The sequence below is a fragment of the Lissotriton vulgaris genome, chromosome 5 (assembly GCF_964263255.1).
Source record: "Lissotriton vulgaris chromosome 5, aLisVul1.2, whole genome shotgun sequence".
Lineage (NCBI taxonomy): Eukaryota > Metazoa > Chordata > Amphibia > Caudata > Salamandridae > Lissotriton > Lissotriton vulgaris.
Genome location: NC_141693.1, coordinates 805,969,707 through 805,991,005, shown reverse-complemented (window position 1 = coordinate 805,991,005; position 21,299 = coordinate 805,969,707). Strand labels below are relative to the sequence as shown.

The 21,299-nt window shown below is 46.8% G+C and overlaps 1 protein-coding gene across 2 annotated transcripts in view; it reads left to right on the top strand.

Moving 5' to 3' along the window:
* The window catches only part of MICU1 (mitochondrial calcium uptake 1), a 672,580-nt gene that overhangs the window by 153,327 nt on the left and 497,954 nt on the right, over positions 1-21,299 (top strand). For both annotated transcript variants that reach the window (XM_086922279.1, XM_086922278.1), the window contains exon 3: positions 9,027-9,213. In XM_086922279.1, coding sequence (XP_086778405.1) covers positions 9,027-9,213 — 187 coding nt within the window. The remainder of the gene's footprint in view (positions 1-9,026; positions 9,214-21,299) is intronic.

Genomic DNA, 21,299 nt, shown 5'->3' with positions numbered 1-21,299 from the left:
TTTCCATATAGAGTTTTACGAAAATCCCACTCAGGTAGGCGCTCCGCGCCCTATGGTTTTTTCGGACGCCGATGCTCAGTTGATGGACGAAGAGGTCTCTGAGTTGCTTTGCAAGGGAGCCATTCGTCAATCAACTCGGCACCCCTCGGGTTTCCTCAGCAACTTTTTTCTGGTGGACAAGACCGATGGGGGATGGCTGCCGGTGATCAACCCCAAGGAGTTCAACGGGTGGTTGGTTTATCGGCACTTCAAAATGGAGGGCATACACCTCCTCCGAGATGTCCTCCTCCCACGAGACTGGATGGTGCGACTGGACCTCAAGGATGCTTATCTTGTGGTTCCTATTCATCCTCCCCACCGCCGTTTTCTGCAGTTTTGCTGGAGGAGTTGCGTGTTCGAGTTCACCGCCCTTCCATTCAGGCTTTCCTCGGCCCCTTGGTGCTTCACAAAAGTGTTGCACCCGGCGGTGGAATACCTGCGGAGTCAAGGTATTCGGATGATTGTCTATTTGGATGACATCCTGTTGATGGCCCAGTGCCCAGAGAAATTGAGTTCTCATCTTCAGCAGACAGTGGACCTTTTTGCAGGGGCTGGATTTTATCATCAACGGAGATAAGTCGGTCTTTATTCCGAGCCAGAAGATGATCTTTATGGGTTTTGTCATAGACTCCGTGGGGGCCTCTCTCAGCTTGCCATCGCGGAAAATTGCCAATATTTGGCATCTCTTGCGGCAAACCATTATGAAGGAGCGGACCTCCTTGCGGCAGATCGCCAGGGTGGTAGGACTTCTCTCCTCCTCCATCCAGGCGATTTTCCCGGGGCCCCTTCATTACAGAGCGCTTCAGCGTCTCAAAGCTCAGCACCTCCGGAGAGGCATGGCCTACGATCCGGTGGTTCCTTTATCGGACAAGGTGAAAGAGGAAATGGAGCGGTGGCTATTCCACATGGAAATTGCAAAAAGCAATTTTCACTCCGAGTGGGCTGGGTATGCTCAGACGTGAGTTCCAGGCTCTCCACATCACTGGAGTCAAGCTATCCAGGCTGAAGAAGGCTGATAGCCAGAAACCGGTCCTTGGATGCTTGATTCCGGTCTAGGAAAGACATGGCTTGGTAGTTCGGGCTGGACTGTTCCCATGAGGCACAGGGTCAAGGCTGAATTGCATATAGCCAGTGTCTGACCTAGGGTGGTGTGGAGTGCAAAAAAACGATGGATTTAGGCCCAGATCTTTGTACTGGGGTGAATGTAAGACATTGTTCTGCATTCTGTCCATCAACTGTGTTTTTTGCAATATCCCACATGGAAGCCTGGAACGGTCGAGCGATCTTCGGATCAGTTCCGGACCTGGTCATAGAATCCGACGCCAGCAGGTCGGGTTGGGGAGCCCGCTGCGGGGAATTCTCCACAGGAGGCACCTGGTCGTCCGACGAACAGAAGTTACACATCAATTGTTTGGAGCTGAGCTTCTGGCAGGGTCCTTTGCAGTATGCTGCTGGACCAGAGACTCAGCGAAGGCATGTGTACTGATGAAGATGGACAATCTCTCAGCAGTACGGTACGTCAACCACCTGGGAGGCACGCGGTCCCAGGCTCTGGCGGCTCTGGCGAAAGAGTTCTGGGATTACTGTCTTGCCCATCAAGTATCCGTGACGGCGGAATACTTACCGGGGCAAGCCAATCAGGTGGCAGATTGGCACTCCAGGCATCTGCGGGACACCAGTCAGTGGAGGTTGGATGTCCAGGTCTTCCAGTTGCTGAACAGTCTGTGGGGTCCTTTCTCAGTGGACCTGTTCGCGTCCCGTTTAGATCATCAGCTCCCACATTTTTTCAGTTGGAGACCGGACCCTCTGGCAGAGGCGACCAATGCATTTCTCCAGGATTGGAGTCAGGAGAGGCCTTTTGCTTTTCCCCCTTTCTCGATGGTGATGCGGACGGCGGCCCAGGTTCGCCGCCAGGCGGTGGCGCTGGTGATGGTGACCCCGCTCTGGAGGTCCCAAGTCTGGTTTCCGGTTCTTCTGGAACTTTCCTGGGATTCTCCAATCCTACTCCCCCGGTTTCCTCACCTGCTGCTCAATCCGGATCGGGAGCCGCATCATCTCATCACTCACGGTTCTCTCCGCCTCATGGCATGGAGGCTTTCCGGCGACGCTGGTCGCTCCCGGGCCTTTCCAGGTCGGCTGATGGACTATTATCCAAGGCCTTGGCAAACAGTACAGCAAAGCGCTACAGATCCGCTTGGACTAAGTGGAGGCGTTGGTGTCTTCGAAGGGACTTGGATCCCTTGGTCGCAGGAGTCGTTCCTATTCTGAATTTTCTAGCAGAATTGGCTACCAAAGGCCTAGCGTACAGGACTATCAATGCGCTGCGCTCAGCGATTTCGGCAGGCCATCACCCGGTGGACGGGACACCAGTAAGGGAACACCTGTTTGTTTGCAGGCTCTTACGAGGGGTTCGCCTTTCATTACCTCCAGAGCCTCGGTATTCCGTCCTTTGGGACGTCAATGTGGTCCTTAACCTCTTCTTGTCTTCGCAACTTAATAGATATTTGTCTTTGAAGTAGCTTTCAGCGAAATTGGCCATGTTGTTATGTTTGGTATCCTGCCGTAGAGTGTCAGATGTCCGTGCCTTGGATGTCTCGGCGAGGGTTTTCTCCCCTGAGGGGGTTACCTTTACAGTGGGACGTCGCACAAAATCTGCGACCAGAACAATCTCGTACCCGGCTTTTGTGGATGCCCCCAAGCTGTGTGTAGTACAATGTCTGAAAGCCTACGAAGAGGTGACTCTGGAACTTCGCCCTTCGTGCGAGCGACAATTGTTAATTGCCTTGAGGAAACCACAAAAAGCAGTCTCCTCCCCCACTATTGCGAGGTGGCTGCGTTGGGTCATGCAGGAAGCAGGCATTGATACTAAGAGGTTTGGCGCCCATTCAGCCAGAGGAGCCATGTCCTCTAAAGCGTTTTCTGCAGGAGCTCCTTTAGAGGATTTACTGCGTGCTGCGGACTGGTCCTCTGACTCCACCTTTAAGAGTTTTTGCTTGTGGATATAGCTCAGTTGGTGGTGAGTAAGCTTTGAACTAGCATAATCTGAGCCTCCGGTCCTGCCATAGAATCGAAATTTGCCTAGCGGATGTAACGGTAAGTTTCAATTCTATTAAGGACTCGGACGCGAGGATTATCCCTCCCAGTATTTCTTTAGGGAAGAACCCACCCGTATGATAGTAAGTAATTGGTTTTTAAGCTAACTATTAATCGATGTTGGTTTTCATGCTTGATGATGGTGATCGTTTTGCTGCCAGTGTGGTTTCTTTTACAACGCTTATGCTGTCGTGTTTTTTTGTCAGGCAATGATGGTTCCAAATAAGATCAGTGAACAGTGAGCGTAACCTGCGCGAAGAAAGAGGGAGAACAGTGAAGAGAGACTGCATATCTAGCCTACATGGAAAGAGTGGAAGGACTACGTTAGGGGTTGTTCTGATGGACTCATGGAAATTGTAGTTTTTACCTAATGTCATAAGCTTTTGTTTATGGATTTTCTGTCTGTATTTCAAACAATTTGCTTTCTGAGGCTGCTGTGAGTTTTTGTATGTAATAAAACAGTGAAGAATAGAAAGCATAATCCTCGCCTCCGTAATAGAATTGAAACTTACCGTTACATCCGCTAGGCAAATTTCGATTCTCTCCTTCAGTAGAAGTCAGTGGGATGATTACATTCTCTCGATTATTATTTTCTAATGTCCCACTTTCGTCTTCCAAAATGTTGGCATGTTTGACTATTTAACATGCCTCACAAATATCATATGTGAGGTCGTGCAGTGTGACTGACATATGTTGTGGTCAGTTGACCTAAACTTAAATGCAACATTTCTGTTGTTTATAGGTTGTCTTGTAAACACTACGACACTTTAACTGTGGTTCCTCCCGGTTTATTTCTGAGACTCTTTAAATATAAAGTGTAACATAATTATGTCATAAACAAGAAAATAACTTTGTATCAGAGGCGTCACTAGGGTTGGTGTCACCCCTGCGGTCCGCACCCATCAGTTACTGAAGAGGAAAAACGCTTTGATGCTTAACTGCATCGATACCAAATGGAACAAACATTGTCCTTGTTTGACAGCCACCCTATGTTTTAAACCTCTTAAGCTAAGGTTCACGAGAATGTGAGGACGGGTAGGCGAACTAAGGGCCAGAACAAAGCAGGCAGGGAGAGTCTTCGTTTCCACCGTTCAACCGGGGAACTTTGCCTTGTCCTGATTTTGCTTTGCATTCTGACACTTTGTTATAATGGACTATATGGAACTAGAAGTCTCAGAATTTAAAGCCAAAACTTGGACTGGTCTTGGTACTCCACGTGGGCCTGATAAATCTCTGATCCATATCTCTGGGCTGGACCCATGCTGGGCTCGGAGGGGTAGCCTTTTTTTAAAATTGGTTTTATATAGCGCATACTTCCTCTGAAGAGGCGTAGAATGTGAAGAATTGTGACCTTGGTGTGAAGTTTGACAGGAAGCTGGTCAGACGGTCCTTTTCCAATTGGCCATGTTTATTCTTTGCATCCTGGGAATTGTAGTCCTGCTTTTAAAATGGGATAAGTAGGTGAACATCCTAATATGCAAATCGGGAAAAGATATATTGGATGAACTACTCAAGCAAGTAGATGTGAAACTTGATGACTCTGGGAGTGATACGAGTAGGGAACTGCGTATTTTACTTCACTTGGGATAGCTAAAAAAAATAAATGAATGTGACCTTGTGTGTGTAACTGGTGCTTGTGTAAAGCGCTCCAATACATTCGGGATGACTTCACACTACATAATACTGCAACAAAAACGAACATTATATCCCTGGCGCAAACACCCATCAAACTCTTGGCATCACTTGAGAGAAATGGGAGCTTTCTAGCAGTGACTGTTAGAGGACAAACCAATACAGGGAACAACATAAAAGTTACAACAAGACTGCATGTACCCCAGGCCTAGGTATGTGCTTTGCATTCTGGGAATTGTAGTCTCATTCAGTCCATTTTAATCGCAATTGCAAATCCCACAAACAAAGAAACAAAACCTGGACTGCAGTCACTCACGCTTTTGGTTTTTGGGCTACGAGATACAATAAGAAAAACGGACATTTCGCTTTTATGGTTTATTCACGCAGTATTTACTGCTTATAAGATTCTGTCCTGTCGGCGTTGTTGTAACTAAATAGCAAAACATTATTTTAGGCTACGTTGTATTTAACCGGCCCATTTTATCAGCGGCGCAACAAGCTTAGCTTGGACCCTAATGTTTTAAGGAAAATAGGCCCCGAGTAACATCCAGTAGCGATCTGCGGGAGACTACGTCCCAAGCAAGGAGCCGTGGCATTGATGCCAGCGGGGCTCTCTTGCCGGGATTATTTGCAACGCCAACGCCACAGCTATTAGCACGCCAGGGCCCTGCTTCTTAATTTTTGCCGGTCGGTGTCACCCCATGTGATGGTGTTACCCGGTGCGGTCCGCAGCCCCCTAGTGACGCCACTGCCTTGTGTTTAAGTGATATATTGTTATTTTGCAAACATACATTTGTTTTTAGTTCGTTTTCAGCAAGAGAGATTCGTGTGTGTTGTAATCTGTCAGACATTTCTATTACCCCACCAGAAAGATACCCATCTGCTATTGAACATTATTTAAGAGAGTTCGCATTTTTCACACTGCAGTCGTTGGTGTCTCTTGAGGCTTGGCTGTCAAGGGCCGTCATGTTATCCCTGCACCACAAACGGTGAAATGCAGACATAACAGTCAAGACTGTGCTGACTGCCGTCGTGTGGGAATTGTTTATTGTGATTTTGTATGCCAGTGATGTGGGCATTTCCCAGGCAGGCGTTGGAAAGATATTCATACAAATCTCCTAACATTTATTATACTTGTTTAGATTTGAGAGGCGGGGAGACATCTTAGTAACGATGGTATTTTTCGTGAGCTGTTGCAGTTTCCTTCCCGTGTGTCTGTAACACAGACTTTCTTTATGCCAGTGTGTGTTTGTGGAACAGTGGAGTCTACGAAGCAGGAATCCAGTGACTTTTTGTCATCGTGGCCACTAGTAGTGCTCGCGGTAGGCATTGACAGGAATAAAAGACATTTTCAGCAATGGTCTGGGGATGCAGTGTACCAGGCGCATTTTTAGATAAATACCCATATGGTTTAGTGGTTTCAAGTATGCATGGTGAACCGCACTGCTGATTTAATAACATTAAATGTTCTTTTTTTTTTTTTTTGCTTTCTAGGAAGCTTGTGTAGATGCTGTACTGAAGCTCCTATTTCTGTTACCATGTTCATGGCTCTGAGAATGGTGATTCTCCAATTAACATACTAAGAGAATCTTGACTTCATTAAAGACGATGGAGACTAACATTATGCATACACTTTTTATAGCTGCCCCAACATGCATTCCTTTAAAGAACATTAAATGTATCATAAACAAACATTCCTAGTTGGACTCTTCAACAGAATATATAAGTCCTTCTCACATAAGCACATTCCTTTTTACGCATTGGCGAATCATAAAATGCTCTTCAGGCTTGACAGGAAGAAGGTCTTATTGCAAAGAATTGTCAGAAAGTGGGGAAACATATGTCTTATTGAATTAGCATTTTCAATATGTAAAGTACACATTAATATAGTAGAACAAGTCAAATCAATACAATTCAAATATATGAATTAAATGTATGTATTCATATAAAAAAATAAAAGCAGGTAGAAATATATTCGGTAAATGAGGTAGGGTGGGCTGATGTTAGCTTCCGTTTTCTTCAACGAAACCAATATTCTCTCTCCGTGTTAATTGGAGAATCGCCATTTAGTTCCCAGACTGGAGGCTACCTTTGTTTATGTTTAAAGCTCTCCAGCGCCAAACTGCTCACATGCTCCCCCCAGCTCTAGAGAACATTTTGCAAAAGTGCTAGCACTTGACCAGTCTGCCACCTTCAGAATGTCAGCAAGTGTGCCATATGCCCAAAAGACTATATTAGCCATTGCACTGCTTGAGGAGTAAACTCCAAATTTGGGCAAGCCAATTCCAGCTTCAGACATCACTGATCTTACCCAGTATGAACTCGTAGCCGTTGATACTGCCTAATAGTGTTTCACATAGGTAATTAATAACTGATCTTCCCCATCGCCTCTGAATTCCAGCATTTTATTCTCATAAACTCTTGTGCAACTCACAACACAGAAATTCATGCAGTCCTTTTAAAAATAGCAAAAAATTCTCAGACCTGGTTTTGGTCCTTTCCCAAATATCAAAATGGACCCATCTGGGGAGTATAATCTATTGCATCCCTCTAGAGCCTTAACATCTGAAACTCTTCTAAAAAAGAGATACCCATGAATAGTTTGTTACGATTGGCCAGTTTTGGAGGAAAAAACGTACCTTACCCCCTACTCAAATGACTGAAGCTTACCTTGATCTCCTGAGCCTTGAGATCTAGTCCTGTTCCCATGGGAACGAGGGGTTCACCCTCTTTGTGGGAAGGAACCCATGTTGTAACGGAAGCTCCTTCTGTAACCCATCGGCTCTTGATAGTAGAACTGGGTCTTTTCTGACCCTTGGTTGATGGCCACTCCCCTCCTGTCATCTATTCCAAAAACACTTGCATTAAACACGCTTCACATACTGAACTGAGCCCACTTAAAGGCCATAAGTGTGGACACGCACTTGCCCAAGGATTTCACAAAACATTCACTAAAAAGCAACCCTTTCGGGCCACCTTAGACTTTTTTGTTGGCTAGATCACTCAGTGTAGGGTTCATCCTTATGAAGATGACCTTCAAACTTTCAGCTATTAGCCCGACATTGGTATTTCCAAGCAAGCAGATAGTCTGTTTGCTCCAACCAGTCAAAAGGTATGCGAATATGGTCAAATCTTAGTAATTTGCCTTGTCTGCTGTACCGAAACTCCTGGCTAACTGACCCAGAATGTCCAATAAATTTTCCTGGCACTGCTTAAGGCAGTGCTACCAAGCCCTTCCTGGGGGACCTTTGCCGATTTATGTTTGGGATCCAGGTTAGGAGTAATTCCTGATTTATTGTCCAGAAGCGACCTTGGACATTCAGCCCTCATAAGATTGCGAGTCTCCTTATCGAGACTTGCGCAGCCAAAATTTAATAAAGGTAGTGATGTGGTCCATTGTCTACCAGTATAAAGCTCAAGGATGCGTAGTGAGGTTGAGATTGAACATGTCTGCACCCAGCGGGTCTTTAATAGCTTTCGTGGTTGAAGGGTGGTCTAGGTATTCATCAATGAAGCCAGGCTCAAGAGTCTCTGGTAGATCGAAAAACACGTGTGGCTGAGGGCCTTGGTAATAAAGGGGGGTGGGGGGAGCAGGTCAGCTTTGTAAGGGTGAACACACCCTCCTTTTCTCTTTTAAACTGGAGGAGTGCGTACCCTTCACCACTCCGATGCCTAAGCCTGCACAGCTTGCACCTCCTGCGCATCTACTATTAGGTTCAAATGATGCCTCAGGCTAAGTGAAGCACGCTCGTAAGCAGTAAGATCGGTCCCAAGGCACGTACATTGCGCCAAAGCTGCTAAACGATCCCGATGAGCCACAAGAGGCCCAGGCCCATATAAATATCAGACTTCTCATGAATGCTTGATTTCTGACTTTGTAACCTCTCTGACTACCTCCCTTAGAAGCCTGCAACTGCTTACCCATGCTACCATGAGAGTGAAGTTCAGAAAAGGTTGTATTTGACAGGGTTTGCACAGCCCCTGTGAGACGGGCCCAGGACATGTGTAGCAACAAAATGAACTCTGTCTGATCTACACCCCCTTCCCCCGCAGGTCCCCCGGTCTCCCAGAACGTTGTCTGACAACACATTACTATGTCTCTGTGTGGACTTTAAAGGAAAAGATGGCTTAGTGAATCTCATTATTCCGCTCTAATGCTTAGGTAAACCATCTGGTTAGATGTGGATGAAAGTTTGTTTCTAATAAGTAAGAAATAGTTAATCACTATATTCTTCCCTTTTCCTTTCCCATGCTTATTTCAGAGCCCACGCTGAAGCTCGTTCATCTGTGAAACACAATCTGCGGCCCGAGTCTAGTGGAAAAGAGAAGGATGCAGAGGAAGGAGGGAATTTAGATGATTCTGATGCCAAGGTTGTCCAGCCAGGTGATGGAGTGACACAAGCAGAAGGCAAGAAAAAGAAAGCACGTACTGGATTCAGAGATCGTAAGGTAGGAAAATATCTAGAGCGTTTAATTTTTCCAATTTTAATGTCGAGAGTCAAAAGATACAAAAGTTGACAGAAATAGTCATGTTTCAAACTTACATTTTCTATTGTATACCTTTATGTGGACCAAATACTATCTTTTCAGACTTATTCAGTTGCCATAGGGCAGAGCTTTCCAAACGGTGTGTCCCGACACAGTACTGTGTCGCCTGCATATGGTGGGTGTGTCGCTGGATGACGGGCACGTAGCACATAACTGATGCTAATTAAGAGGCATTCCTTTGAAAGCTTTGTTCTCACTAGGCCTCATCTATTGCATAACGCGAAGTATTGGGGTGCGGCTGTGTGTGCCCGGGATGCTGGGGTGAGGTGACAGACAGAGGGAGACCGAGACAGAGGGAGACCGAGACAGAGGGAGACCGAGACAGAGGGAGACCGAGACAGAGGGAGACCGAGACAGAGGGAGACCGAGACAGAGGGAGACCGAGACAGAGGGAGACCGAGACAGAGGGAGACCGAGACAGAGGGAGACCGAGACAGAGGGAGACCGAGACAGGGGGAGACCGAGACAGGGGGAGACCGAGACAGGGGGAGACCGAGACAGGGGGAGACCGAGACAGGGGGAGACCGAGACAGGGGGAGAAATAGACAGGGGGAGACCGAGATAGGGGGAGAAATAGACAGGGGGAGAAAGAGACAGGGGGAGAAAGAGACAGGGGGAGACAGAGACAGGGGGAGACAGAGACCGGGTGAGACAGAGACAGGGGGATACAGAGACAGGGGGATACAGAGACAGGGGGATACAGAGACAGGGGGATACAGAGACAGGGGGATACAGAGACAGGGGGATACAGAGACAGGGGGATACAGAGACAGGGGGATACAGAGACAGGGGGATACAGAGACAGGGGGATACAGAGACTGGGGGAGACAGAGACTGGGGGAGACAGAGACAGGTGGAGACAGAGACAGGTGGAGACAGGGACAGGTGGAGACAGGGACAGGTGGAGACAGGGACAGGTGGAGACAGGGACAGGTGGAGACAGGGACAGGTGGAGACAGGGACAGGTGGAGACAGGGACAGGTGGAGACAGGGACAGGTGGAGACAGGGACAGGTGGAGACAGGGACAGGTGGAGACAGGGACAGGTGGAGACAGGGACAGGTGGAGACAGGGACAGGTGGAGACAGGGACAGGTGGAGACAGGGACAGGTGGAGACAGGGACAGGTGGAGACAGGGACAGGTGGAGACAGGGACAGGTGGAGACAGGGACAGGTGGAGACAGGGACAGGTGGAGACAGAGGGAGGGAGACAGAAGTGAGAGCGAGAGAGAGAGAGAGAGCGAGAAAGGTGAAAGGGAGAGAGAGAGAGGGAGGGAGACCGAGAGAGGGAGACAGATAGACGGAGGGAGAGAGAGAGAGAGAGAGAGAGAGAGAGAGATAGAGAGAGAAAGAGAGAGAGAGAGAGATGTGTGTATACCAGGTCTGGTGGCTCAGTGGACAAAGGCATCCACTGCAGGGACCTGTGTTTAACCTCATGGTCTCAAATTTGCTTGAAAATGAACCATTTGCCCACTTTTATTTCAAAATGTTCTTCCGGGGCGAGAACCCCCCCGAAACCCTCTTAAGTGGTTCAGGATCGCTCGCTCGCTACACTGCCTTACTGTGTCCCAAAATGATGCATCTCCAAAAAGTGTGTCACCAACATGAAAAGTTTGGAAACCTCTGCCATAGGCTATTCAGAGTGATTTCCATTTTTTTCCAACTCTAAGTTTGAGTTGATGAAGCAATGCAGGTCTAAATGTGCATACAGCCTCTTCGCTCCCTGTAGTCTTCTCCAACCCCCTTGTGATCTGCCATCATGACTCCACATATACTTTCATCACCACTATAGTTATGAAATTGGTGCGGACACCTCCTTTTAAATCTTTGAAATAAACACAATTTTTAAGTAGGAAAATGCAGCAAAAGAACTGTCGGGACTGTCCTTTCCAGTACATGAAGATAATTCACATGGAATGTAGATGATCTTCTTGGTCTTCTAAAAACATTTACACAGTTTGTTTTCTTCTAATAAATTTCAATATAGACATTCTACAAATCAAAGATCTTAAAAAGGTGTATTGCTTCAAAGCGCCTCAACTGCACTCCACATTCTAGTAAATAAACACATTACTATGGACTGGCAATAAAGGGATTTTTCTACAGGGACTGTTATTTTCATTTGTAAGTCAAATGCAGTAGGTTATTCAATAAATAACTATGCCTACCATGAATGTATTCCCTGACATTCTATTAACACACTTTACATACAGATATATGGCCGCTTTAACATTTTGTATTTTGAGCTAAACACTTGGAACACATATCAGACTGTATGTCACGTCTTTAAAACTTTATAATTAAAGTTGCATTATTGTCATTGATGTGCCAACCACACCACTGCACAACTGGTAGTGATGACAAGGATTAGTCTGGTTGGCATTCATCAATAATCGAAGAAGTATACAGGGCAAACTGGGGAATTATCATAGTCCTGTTAAGGCTTTCCTTTGCTGCACGCTGCGCTGTGGCATTTAGGCGCTCTGTGATTTTAAAGTACCCCGTTTTTGTCTCCTCATTTAATTTACTTTTAAAGCATTTTTTCCCTGTTTTTAAATAATCCCACTTACTTGCACCATAATTGTGCCATTCACCGCGGCTTCAGCGGGTCCTTTCCAGCGCGTTTCGCGCTTTCTGTGAACATCGGCGCCATCTTGGGGGTAGGTAGGGGACGCTGATAGGACGCCAGTCCAGGGAGCACTCTAGCAGTCAGGCTGACTGGCTAGAGGCATCGCGAATCGAAAACGTACTTAAGGGGCAGTTGAAGGTGGGTCTGCCTGTTAAGGCTTTCCTTTGCTGCGCGCTGCGGCATTTAGGCGCTCTGTGATTTTAAAATACCCCGTTTTTGTCTCCTCATTTAATTTACTTTTAAAACATTTTTTCCCTGTTTTTAAATAATCCCACTTACTTGCACCATAATTGTGCCATACACCACGGCTTCAGCGGGTCCTTTCCAGCGCGTTTCGCGCTTTCTGTGAACATCGGCGCCATCTTGGGGGTAGGTAGGGGACGCTGATAGGACACCAGTCCAGGGAGCGCTCTAGCAGTCAGGCTGACTCGCTAGAGCCCTATATAGGCGAGACATGCAAGCGCTCAGCGTGTGCGCGCGACGTGTGTGCCGCAGTAACGCCGGAGTCACGCCAGAGTCCAGCCCGTCTGCGCTAAGGACGGGCTGGATGGCTGGGAGACTGGACATACTGATGGTGAGTACACTGAGATCAGCTATTCCTGGCAGGACCTGATCACTCTTAAGCCTCCCACGCTGCCTTGCCATCATAGGCACGCCCCAGAGTTGCTTTTGACCTCCCCAGGCTGTCATTGTTTTCGGCCTACTCTTACGGTGCCGGCTCCTGTTTCGGTCGTCACACCGGTAGGTTCGAGTGCTAAATCGGGAACCAGGATGAGGAGCGATAAGGGGTTTCTCATAAATGCGAGGTCTTTGATCAAGAACAATCTCGCATTTAAGGATTTCGTCCTGTCCAGAAAACCCGCCTGGGTCTTCATCACGGAAACGTGGGCCAAGGACTCCTCAGGACCTGATTTGGTTGAGGCAGTACCTGATGGTTATTCGCTGCTGAGGGAGGATAGAGTGGGACGTATTGGGGGGGTGGGGCTGGGCATCCTTTACAGAGACTGCTTTTCCTGCCATACTATACCACTTTCCACACCTCAAAACGCTTTTCAGGCCCTTCAGTTTTCCATCAACGGATCATATGTAGTTCCGTTTACGGGCTTTCTCATTTATAGACCTCTGGTGACCAGAACAGATTTTGGCCATCACATGCTCACTATTTTAGAGCCACATTTTGGCTGTGAGCACTTTACTGTTCTGGGGGACTTGAATTTCCATTTGGAAAATCTGGAGTCAAAGGAAACTCTATCCCTACTGGATATCTTCTCCGGATGTGGGATGAAACAGCTAGTTAATGATCCCACCCATCAGGCGGGTCATACGCTGGATGGGGTCTTTTCTAACGACCCCCGGCTGACCATTGGGACTCCCATCCCTCTTTCTTGGTCGGACCACTTTTCGATCCCTATAGAATTAACAATCTCTACTGTTAATAGCAAGGGGAATGAGCCAAGTAAAATGGACTTGAGGCGTAACCTCAAAAGCATTACCAATGACATGCTCGCCCCCAGATTGCCCAGTCGGGTGATTTCCTCAGAGGAGGACGTAGGTAATGCAGTTGAGAGGATGGATATTGCCATCAAAACAGCTATTGATGACCTGGCCCCAGCCTCACTGCGTTACTCCGCAAGGAAAAGCCCATCGGCACCGTGGTTCTCGGAATCATTAAGACTCCTAAGGCAGGGAGTACGAAGACAGGAACGCCTATGGAGGACCAGCTGGGATTTGCGAGAGAGGGATAGTCATCATCAAAACAGACTTTATTCGGTAATATTTCAACCATAAAAGTACAATAAAAACATACAGTACATACATCAAATTACATTATAAATTCAGAGGATAAAAGAACTGTGATCATTACATACAGTGGTTCAGTCATTGGTCCAGACAAAGTCGCAGTTTAAGAGCCAGTTTTAAAAATTCAAGAACTTGAAGGACACTGTTGCTATATAGCAGTTGTAAGTATAAAAAGGCTGGTCGTATCTGTTTAAAATTCATTTCTTTTAAAAGAGCAATTAAAAAGCGTTTACGGGGGAATTCATAGTATTTACATAAGAACATAAAATGCATCATGTCCTATGGAGACTTACCGTCGTAGCCACAGGACAGAGGATGTTTACAGAAGCTCTCCTTTTTGGGTCTGATGAGCAGATGTTGAAACTGATTAAATCTAAATCTTGTGAGCAGGAATTTGTCATGGGTGCTGAAAGTGCCGAGTAAATAAGGCTCTGTTGTCAAACATGTTTTTGCCATGATAAATTTCCTCACACTAACTTTTTGTAGCTCAACACCCTCCCTCTCAGCCTTCTTACGCTGAAAGAACACCTGCTTAACTAAGTCAATATCCGCCTTCATAATTCCTTCTGGGTGTTCAAACAGATCCGGGCGGCCCATCTCAGTAAAACATGAATTTAAGTACTTCAGCCAGGGAGTGCGTGAAGCGTTCTCAAGAGCCAGGTAATCCTTAACAATTAAGTGTGTTAGGGGGATTTCCTCACATAACCACATTTTCAACCAACATAACCGAGGTCGTAGGGACAGGATATCACTCAGGTACCCCACTCCTAGTTCCTCATGTACTATAAAGTTGGAGGTAGAGGCCGGAACGCACAAAAGCCGTTTATAAAACAAATTTTCTGTGGTCTGAAGTTGTTCCCCCACCATATAGCCCCGAGGCTCACTCCCATATGCTGCGGTAGCTACAGATTTTGCTTCATATAATTTAATCATAGCAGCCGTCGGTTTTTTACCAAGCTTTGACGCAAAGTTAAAAATGGAGGCATTGACCTTTGACACATCACATTTTTTCTTTGCGAGTTGGGGGGCCCAAGATAATTTAGAGTCAAAGAGTACTCCTAAATAGGAGAATGTACTTGAAAGTGGTATAGCTGTCTCATCTAATTTAAAAGTATATTGTCTCTTTGGCTGTTTCCCCACCTGCATGATGAACGATTTGCGAGAGAGGGATAGTCACAAAACCCTCCTAAAGAAGTACAAAATGGAGGTGATAAGGACTAAACAAGAGTATTTTACCTCTCTTACCTCCTCACTCTCCTCGCCGAAAGAGCTGCTTAAGATCGTAGACACGCTCACATCATTGAAGGTGCCGGATCCTGTTGTTAGCTCACAGCAGCTCTGCAATGATGTTACTCAATTCTTTCAATCTAAAATTGTGGACATATATTCGTCTCTAGAATCTCAGAGGTCGGCACTATCTTCCTCTCCGTGCTTTCCTGTCCCCTCGTTAACATCTTCCGAGGAGATACCGTCAGGGTGTTTGTCCAGCTTTCCGCCCCTTTCCCTCCAGGAACTTGAAGTTCTCCTGCTCAAGACTAGGTCGGGGTCTCCCCTAGACCCTTGCCCCTTGAAACTTCTTAAACAATGCAAGGAGACTCTCCTGCCTCAGCTATTAGAAATCATGAACAGGGCAATGAGGGATAGGACCTTCCCTTTACAATGGAAAAGAGCGGTGGTTAAACCACTGTTAAAAAAGCCTACATTGGACCCGGGTGTTCTCAAAAACTTCCGCCCCATTTCGCTGCTCCCAGCCCCGGCAAAGATGCTGGAAGCACATCTCAACCAGCATCTTGCTGCCTTTCTGGAAACCTCTGGCCTTTTAGATCACTCGCAGCATGGATTTCGGAGAGAGCATAGTACGGAGTCGGCCCTTACCACTGTGCTTGATAACATCCGCACTAGAGTGGATAAGGGCCAGACTACCCTCCTCATCCTGCTAGACCTCACGGCTGCGTTTGATAACCTGTCTCCCTCAGTGTTAACATCTCGACTGAGGGAGATAGGGGTTGAGGGGTCCGCACTTAGTTTGCTGACCTCTTTCCTCGGCCAGAGGGAACAGAGAGTCAAGCTGGGGCAGTTCCTATCTCCATCCCTTCCTGTGCAGTGTGGGGTCCCCCAGGGGTCGGCATTAAGTCCGACCCTTTTTAACATCTATGTGACCCCACTTGCCAGGCTCATTAGATCTTACGGGATGGAGGTAGTCTCCTATGCCGACGACACGCAGATATTGAAGTCTCTCGCCCAACCTGTCATCTCGGCTGCCTCCAATTTTAGACACTGCATGGAGGCAGTGGCTCAATGGATGATTTGCAATTCATTGAAGCTCAATGGCGAGAAGACAGAAATTCTGGTGTTCGGAGGTAAGGAGGACATTTGGTCGGCGGAATGGTGGCCTTCATCCCTGGGCGTGCGCCCGACACCCACTGCCCTGGCCAGGAACTTAGGAGTCATGATTGACCCTACTTTGGGGTTGGGTCAGCAAGTAAATAGGACTATCTCCACATGCTGGGGCATAATAAACATCTTGAGGAAGATAAAACATTACCTGTCCCCTCAAGCCAGAAAGCAAATTGTAATAGCATTAATAGGCTCAAGACTTGACTATTGTAATGCCTTATATCTAGGCATTAACAAGAGTCTGATAATGCGACTTCAAATGGTGCAGAATGCCGCCGCGAAGTTTGTGCTAGATCTCCCTAGGCGAGCCTCTGCCAAGGCTGCCAGAAAAGCATTGCATTGGCTTCTGATTGAGGCCAGGATCTCTTTTAAGTCCCTTTGTCTGATCTACGGGGCTTTGGCCACAAACAGATCTGGAGGCCTGAGGGATCTGTTAATTCCGTATACCCCTGCCAGATCTTTGCGCTCTGCTAATAAATTCTTGTTATCAATCCCCCGTGTCCGTAGAGCTAGGTGGGGTGGCAGAGCCTTTTCAACTTTGGCTCCAAGGTTGTGGAACACTCTGCAGTCTGAGATTAAATCCCTTCCCTCAAAGCAAGCCATTAGGAAGGCTCTTAAGACGTGGCTATTTGCCAAAGCCTATCCTTAGCTCTGGATTTGCCTTTTTATGATTTTCTTTGGTTAGGCGCCTTGATGCCTACGGGCTTAGTTGCGCGGTACAAATTTCATTTCATTCATTCATTCATTCAGTAGTTGAGACTTGAATAAGCCCCTACTGTCCATCATTTTTCATATATTGTTGTGATATGTCAGTTAATGGTGTGACAAAAGGTGAAATGCAATGTGAAGGGATCCTTTTTTAGGTCTCACTTAGACAGCGCTTGCACTGTCTCTTTGAGACATGCTGTATTCAGGATATGGGCATTAAGCAACATCCATCTTTCTAATTAGCTCCTTTATCTGTTCTTTGTAAATGGTTGCTTTTCCTTGGTTAATATGGTCCCTATCCCTTCCTTTTTAGGTCTCGCCTAGCGATGCAGCGCCATGCGTTTCACGCGTAAGCGAGACTTATTGTTTTTTTTTTTTTTTAAGTTTAACAAAAATCTTTATTGTCACATAGTTGCCAAAATGAACACAGCCAGGGCCTACAACCCTGGGGCCGGCCGCATTAAGTAAAAACCCAGGATTGTCCACCACGCAGCCCATTAGCCGGCAACCCGGGGGTCCGGCGGCATATCTTGAACAGTGAGATGGCCTTATACCATGTAGTACAGTCGCAATTGTCTACGTTTTGTATGTATGACTTCATTTTTTTTTTTTCATTTGAACGAAAACATATGGAACAGTAAACCTAAGAACACCAGGACAATACTGCACTCTTTCGTCACCTGTGTGTTTCCTGATTAATTACGTTTTAGTTAGGTCTGATTTGTCATGTTGTGCTGAGTGTGGTCAATTCGTGTGGTATCATAGTCGACCGCTTTCGTCAACAACCTTTATTCAGCAGCCTCTTCTTCCTCAGTACTCAGTAAGTAGTCCGACAAATAGCACCAGTAGTCTTTGGGGCGTGCCCCGTTTGGTAATTCTTCTTCGTATGTGAGCAATTTGTCTCTGCAATAGGTCATGTCTGGGAGCCACGCCTTGAGTGTCGGTACATTTTTCCCCTCCCATCATCTGGATATCTGCCTCTTCGCTATTAACAGCGCTACTGAACAGAACTTCCGTCTCCCCGCCTTGACATTTGACAACAGACCCAATAGGCATATTTTCATGGTACATCCTATGTCAATTCCCACCATCTTACCCAACATGGCTGTGACTTCCCCCCAATAGGCATGTATCTTCGGGCAATGCCAAGCTAAGTGCACAAAATCCGCTACATTATATCCACACCGTTTACACCTAACATCTTCGCGTAGTCCATATTTATGCAGTCTAAGTGGTGTGTGGTACGTTTGATGTAAGTATTTCAGATGTGTGATCCGTAGGTTCCCATTTGGGGTAAGCAGTTTAAGAAGTGTGCAGGCAGCGGACCATTCCCTCTCCGTTAGTGCTTCTGGTAGGGAAGCGTTCCACCGCTGTATTGCCTTATCAGCATCATATGGGATCTCGCTTTGAGCTACCTTGTATAGTCTAGAGACCAGATGGGATGTGTTAGATGACGTGATAATTAGCTGCAGCGTTTGCAGAGTTGGTGGTTCCGCCGGATAGTCTGTATATAATTCTCGGATTGCCCTCTGTAGCCTATAATATGTAAATCGGAAGAGAAGCGTGGGGTTGCTTATATAAGACAGGTCCTCCCCCCTGCGAAAGGTTCCTTCATGGTACAGATCACCAAATGTGACTATGCCTATGTGTTTCAGTATGTCCATGCCTATTTGTTCTTTAGTCACTGAAAAAGCAGGGTGGTGGTGTAGCGGTAACGCCGGGGCCTATATCGGTAGCTTGTGAGCCATCCTTCCTAGTGTCTTTCACGCTCTGGCAGTGGTGTCTATCGTGTTAATGTCCCTCGAGTGTAATGGTGGTCTTTCATGTGTTACTATCGCAGTTAATGGTATCGGTGAAGCGTCTCCCTCCTCAACTGTTGTGTGTGTAAGGTAAGGGGTAGGGTGATACCATTGTGCCGCATATTGGGCCTGTGCGCACAAGTAATAGAGCCTGATGTCCGGCACGAAGAAAACTACTTTTTCGTAGGGCAACGTTAGTGTGCGCAGGTCAATGCGCGCTTGTTTGCCTGCCCAAATAAGTTTCAACACCAGGGACGTTATTTGTTTAGAAACAGCCTTGGGCGGTGTAATTGGGATGTTGTTGAATAAATAGAGGAACTTGGGTAGGACGTTCATTTTGACTATTGCAATCCTACCCGCCAAAGACAGCGGAAGATGTATCCACCTTGCCACTTTCCCCTCAAGTTCTGTGAGTACCCTGCCATAGTTGGTCCTTACCACCTCCTCAGGATTCCGACTGAACCAGATTCCCAGGTATCTTGTAGGGTCAGTTTGCCAGTCTATGGGAAAGTCAGGGACGTGTGGTTCGGTGGAGTCGGTAAGTGGAATGATTAGTGACTTCTCCCAGTTTATTTGCAACCCGGAGTGGTGACCAAACCTCACATATTCCCGTAATAACGGGCTAAGGTTTTGTTCAGGGTCTCGCACATACAGGAGCATATCGTCCGCGTACAGCGAAATGTGTAGAGGCCGTCCAGGGAAGTGCAACACCGAGTGGTTATGTGTCTACCTAATTATGCACACTAGCGGTTCCAATGCCAGGGCAAATATCAATGGCGACAGTGGACACCCTTGTCTCGTTCCTCTAGCTATACTGAATGGTTCCGAGATATACCCATTGACCCTTACCCTCGCCTGTGGGTTCGTATATAGCAGTGTCACCCAGGTTCTGAATCTCACCGGAAACCCCATTCTCTGCAGTATCGTGTGTATATAAGACCACTCGATGGAGTCAAAGGCTTTGGCCGCGTCAAGCATCACTGCTACCGCTTTAGTCTGAGGAGTCAAATAGTGAAACAGTGCAAATAACGTTCTTGTATTGTATGTCCTGTTTCTCGTAGGGATGAATCCTGCCTGATCTGGTAGTACCAGATTCGTCATCAGAGGTTGGAAGTGCTCAGCTAATAATTTGGCCAGGATCTTTGAGTCCACATTTAAAAGGGATAGCGGACGATATGAATCGCAGAGCTCCGGTTGTTTACCTGGTTTCAGGAGGGTGATGATCATCGCCTCCCGTAATGAAGGGGGTAATGTCGCCTGATCAAAGGCAGCGCCATACATCTCAACCATATGAGGGGCCAGCAGGTCTACACATTTTTTATAAAATTCACATGTGTACCCGTCGGGTCCTGGTGCCTTCCCTTTGGGGAGCGCAAGTATTATTGCGGTCACCTCCTCCACTGTTATGGGTTGCGCCAAGTATTCACGTTGGTGATCTGACAGCCATGCTATTGCTATGTCCTGTAGATAACTAAGTGTTTTCCTGCGATGGAGCCGGTTTCTGAGAAGTGTATAGTTCTGCATAGTTACGAACAAAGCTACCAAGTATTCCCTCAGGGTGTGTGTGCCATTCACCGTCTTTGTCACAAACTTGTGTGATTGTCGTTTAACTGGAAGTACTCCTTTATGGCTGCTGTCACAGTAGTGACATATATGGGGTCTAATAGTGCTTGTGCGTTAAAGCGCCAGCTGAAAGGAGGGTGTGCGTGGTGAGGCACTTGTAGTGTGAGCGCCACGGGATTGTGGTCAGACAGTGTGCGGGGGAGCGTTATAATCTTTGTAGCCCATAAAACTGCTGTATCTGTCCCCAGCCAAAAATCTATCCTCGACCAACTGCTGTGTGCCATGTTAACGTGTGTTGCTCCCGGTGTAGTTGGATGCTTCACTCTCCAAATGTCTCTGAGTGTCATTTCGTCCATAATGTCCCCCAGTTTCTCCCTGGCTTTCTTGTGAGGTTCCGCGGATGTTGCGGTTCGATCTTCAGTGGTACGCAACGTTACATTGAAATCACCCCCCCACACTAGAGTCGTATGACTGAACTCCAGCAAATGATTCCAGAGTTCTTGGAAAAACTCCGGGGAGTCAGTATTCGGCCCTTATACATTCACTATCATTATCTTTTGCCCTCTCAGCTTCCCCGACACAATTACATATCTACCATTTTTATCTACTATTGTGCGTACAATCCTGTAATCAGTGCCTTTCTTAACCAGTGTCATGACCCCTCTAGAATATGAGGAATAGGCCGCCGAGGCGCACGACTCCGCCCAACGTGTACCAATAGTTCTGCGCATGTTAGGATCGAGGTGGGTTTCTTGTAGTAGCGCTATATCAATATGGTGTCTGTCGAGACAGGCAAATATTTGTCGAACTTTCTTAGGGTTGGTTAGGCCTCTTACATTCCATGTTAATAAATTCAGATTATCTTTGTTCATGATATTTGCTCTACTATCTTTATACACATTTTAGCACAATTTGACCCTTCTAATCTCAGCACATCACGGTGTTAACATTATGACATTTGATTCCGACCATTGAACATACATCCCAAAGTGGCGTTCAGCGGTGCATCTCATCGTCCCGGCTGTTCAAAAAACAATAAACCCCAACTAACCCACATCCCATCCACTCCAGCAACCCAATTCTGCCGAAGCC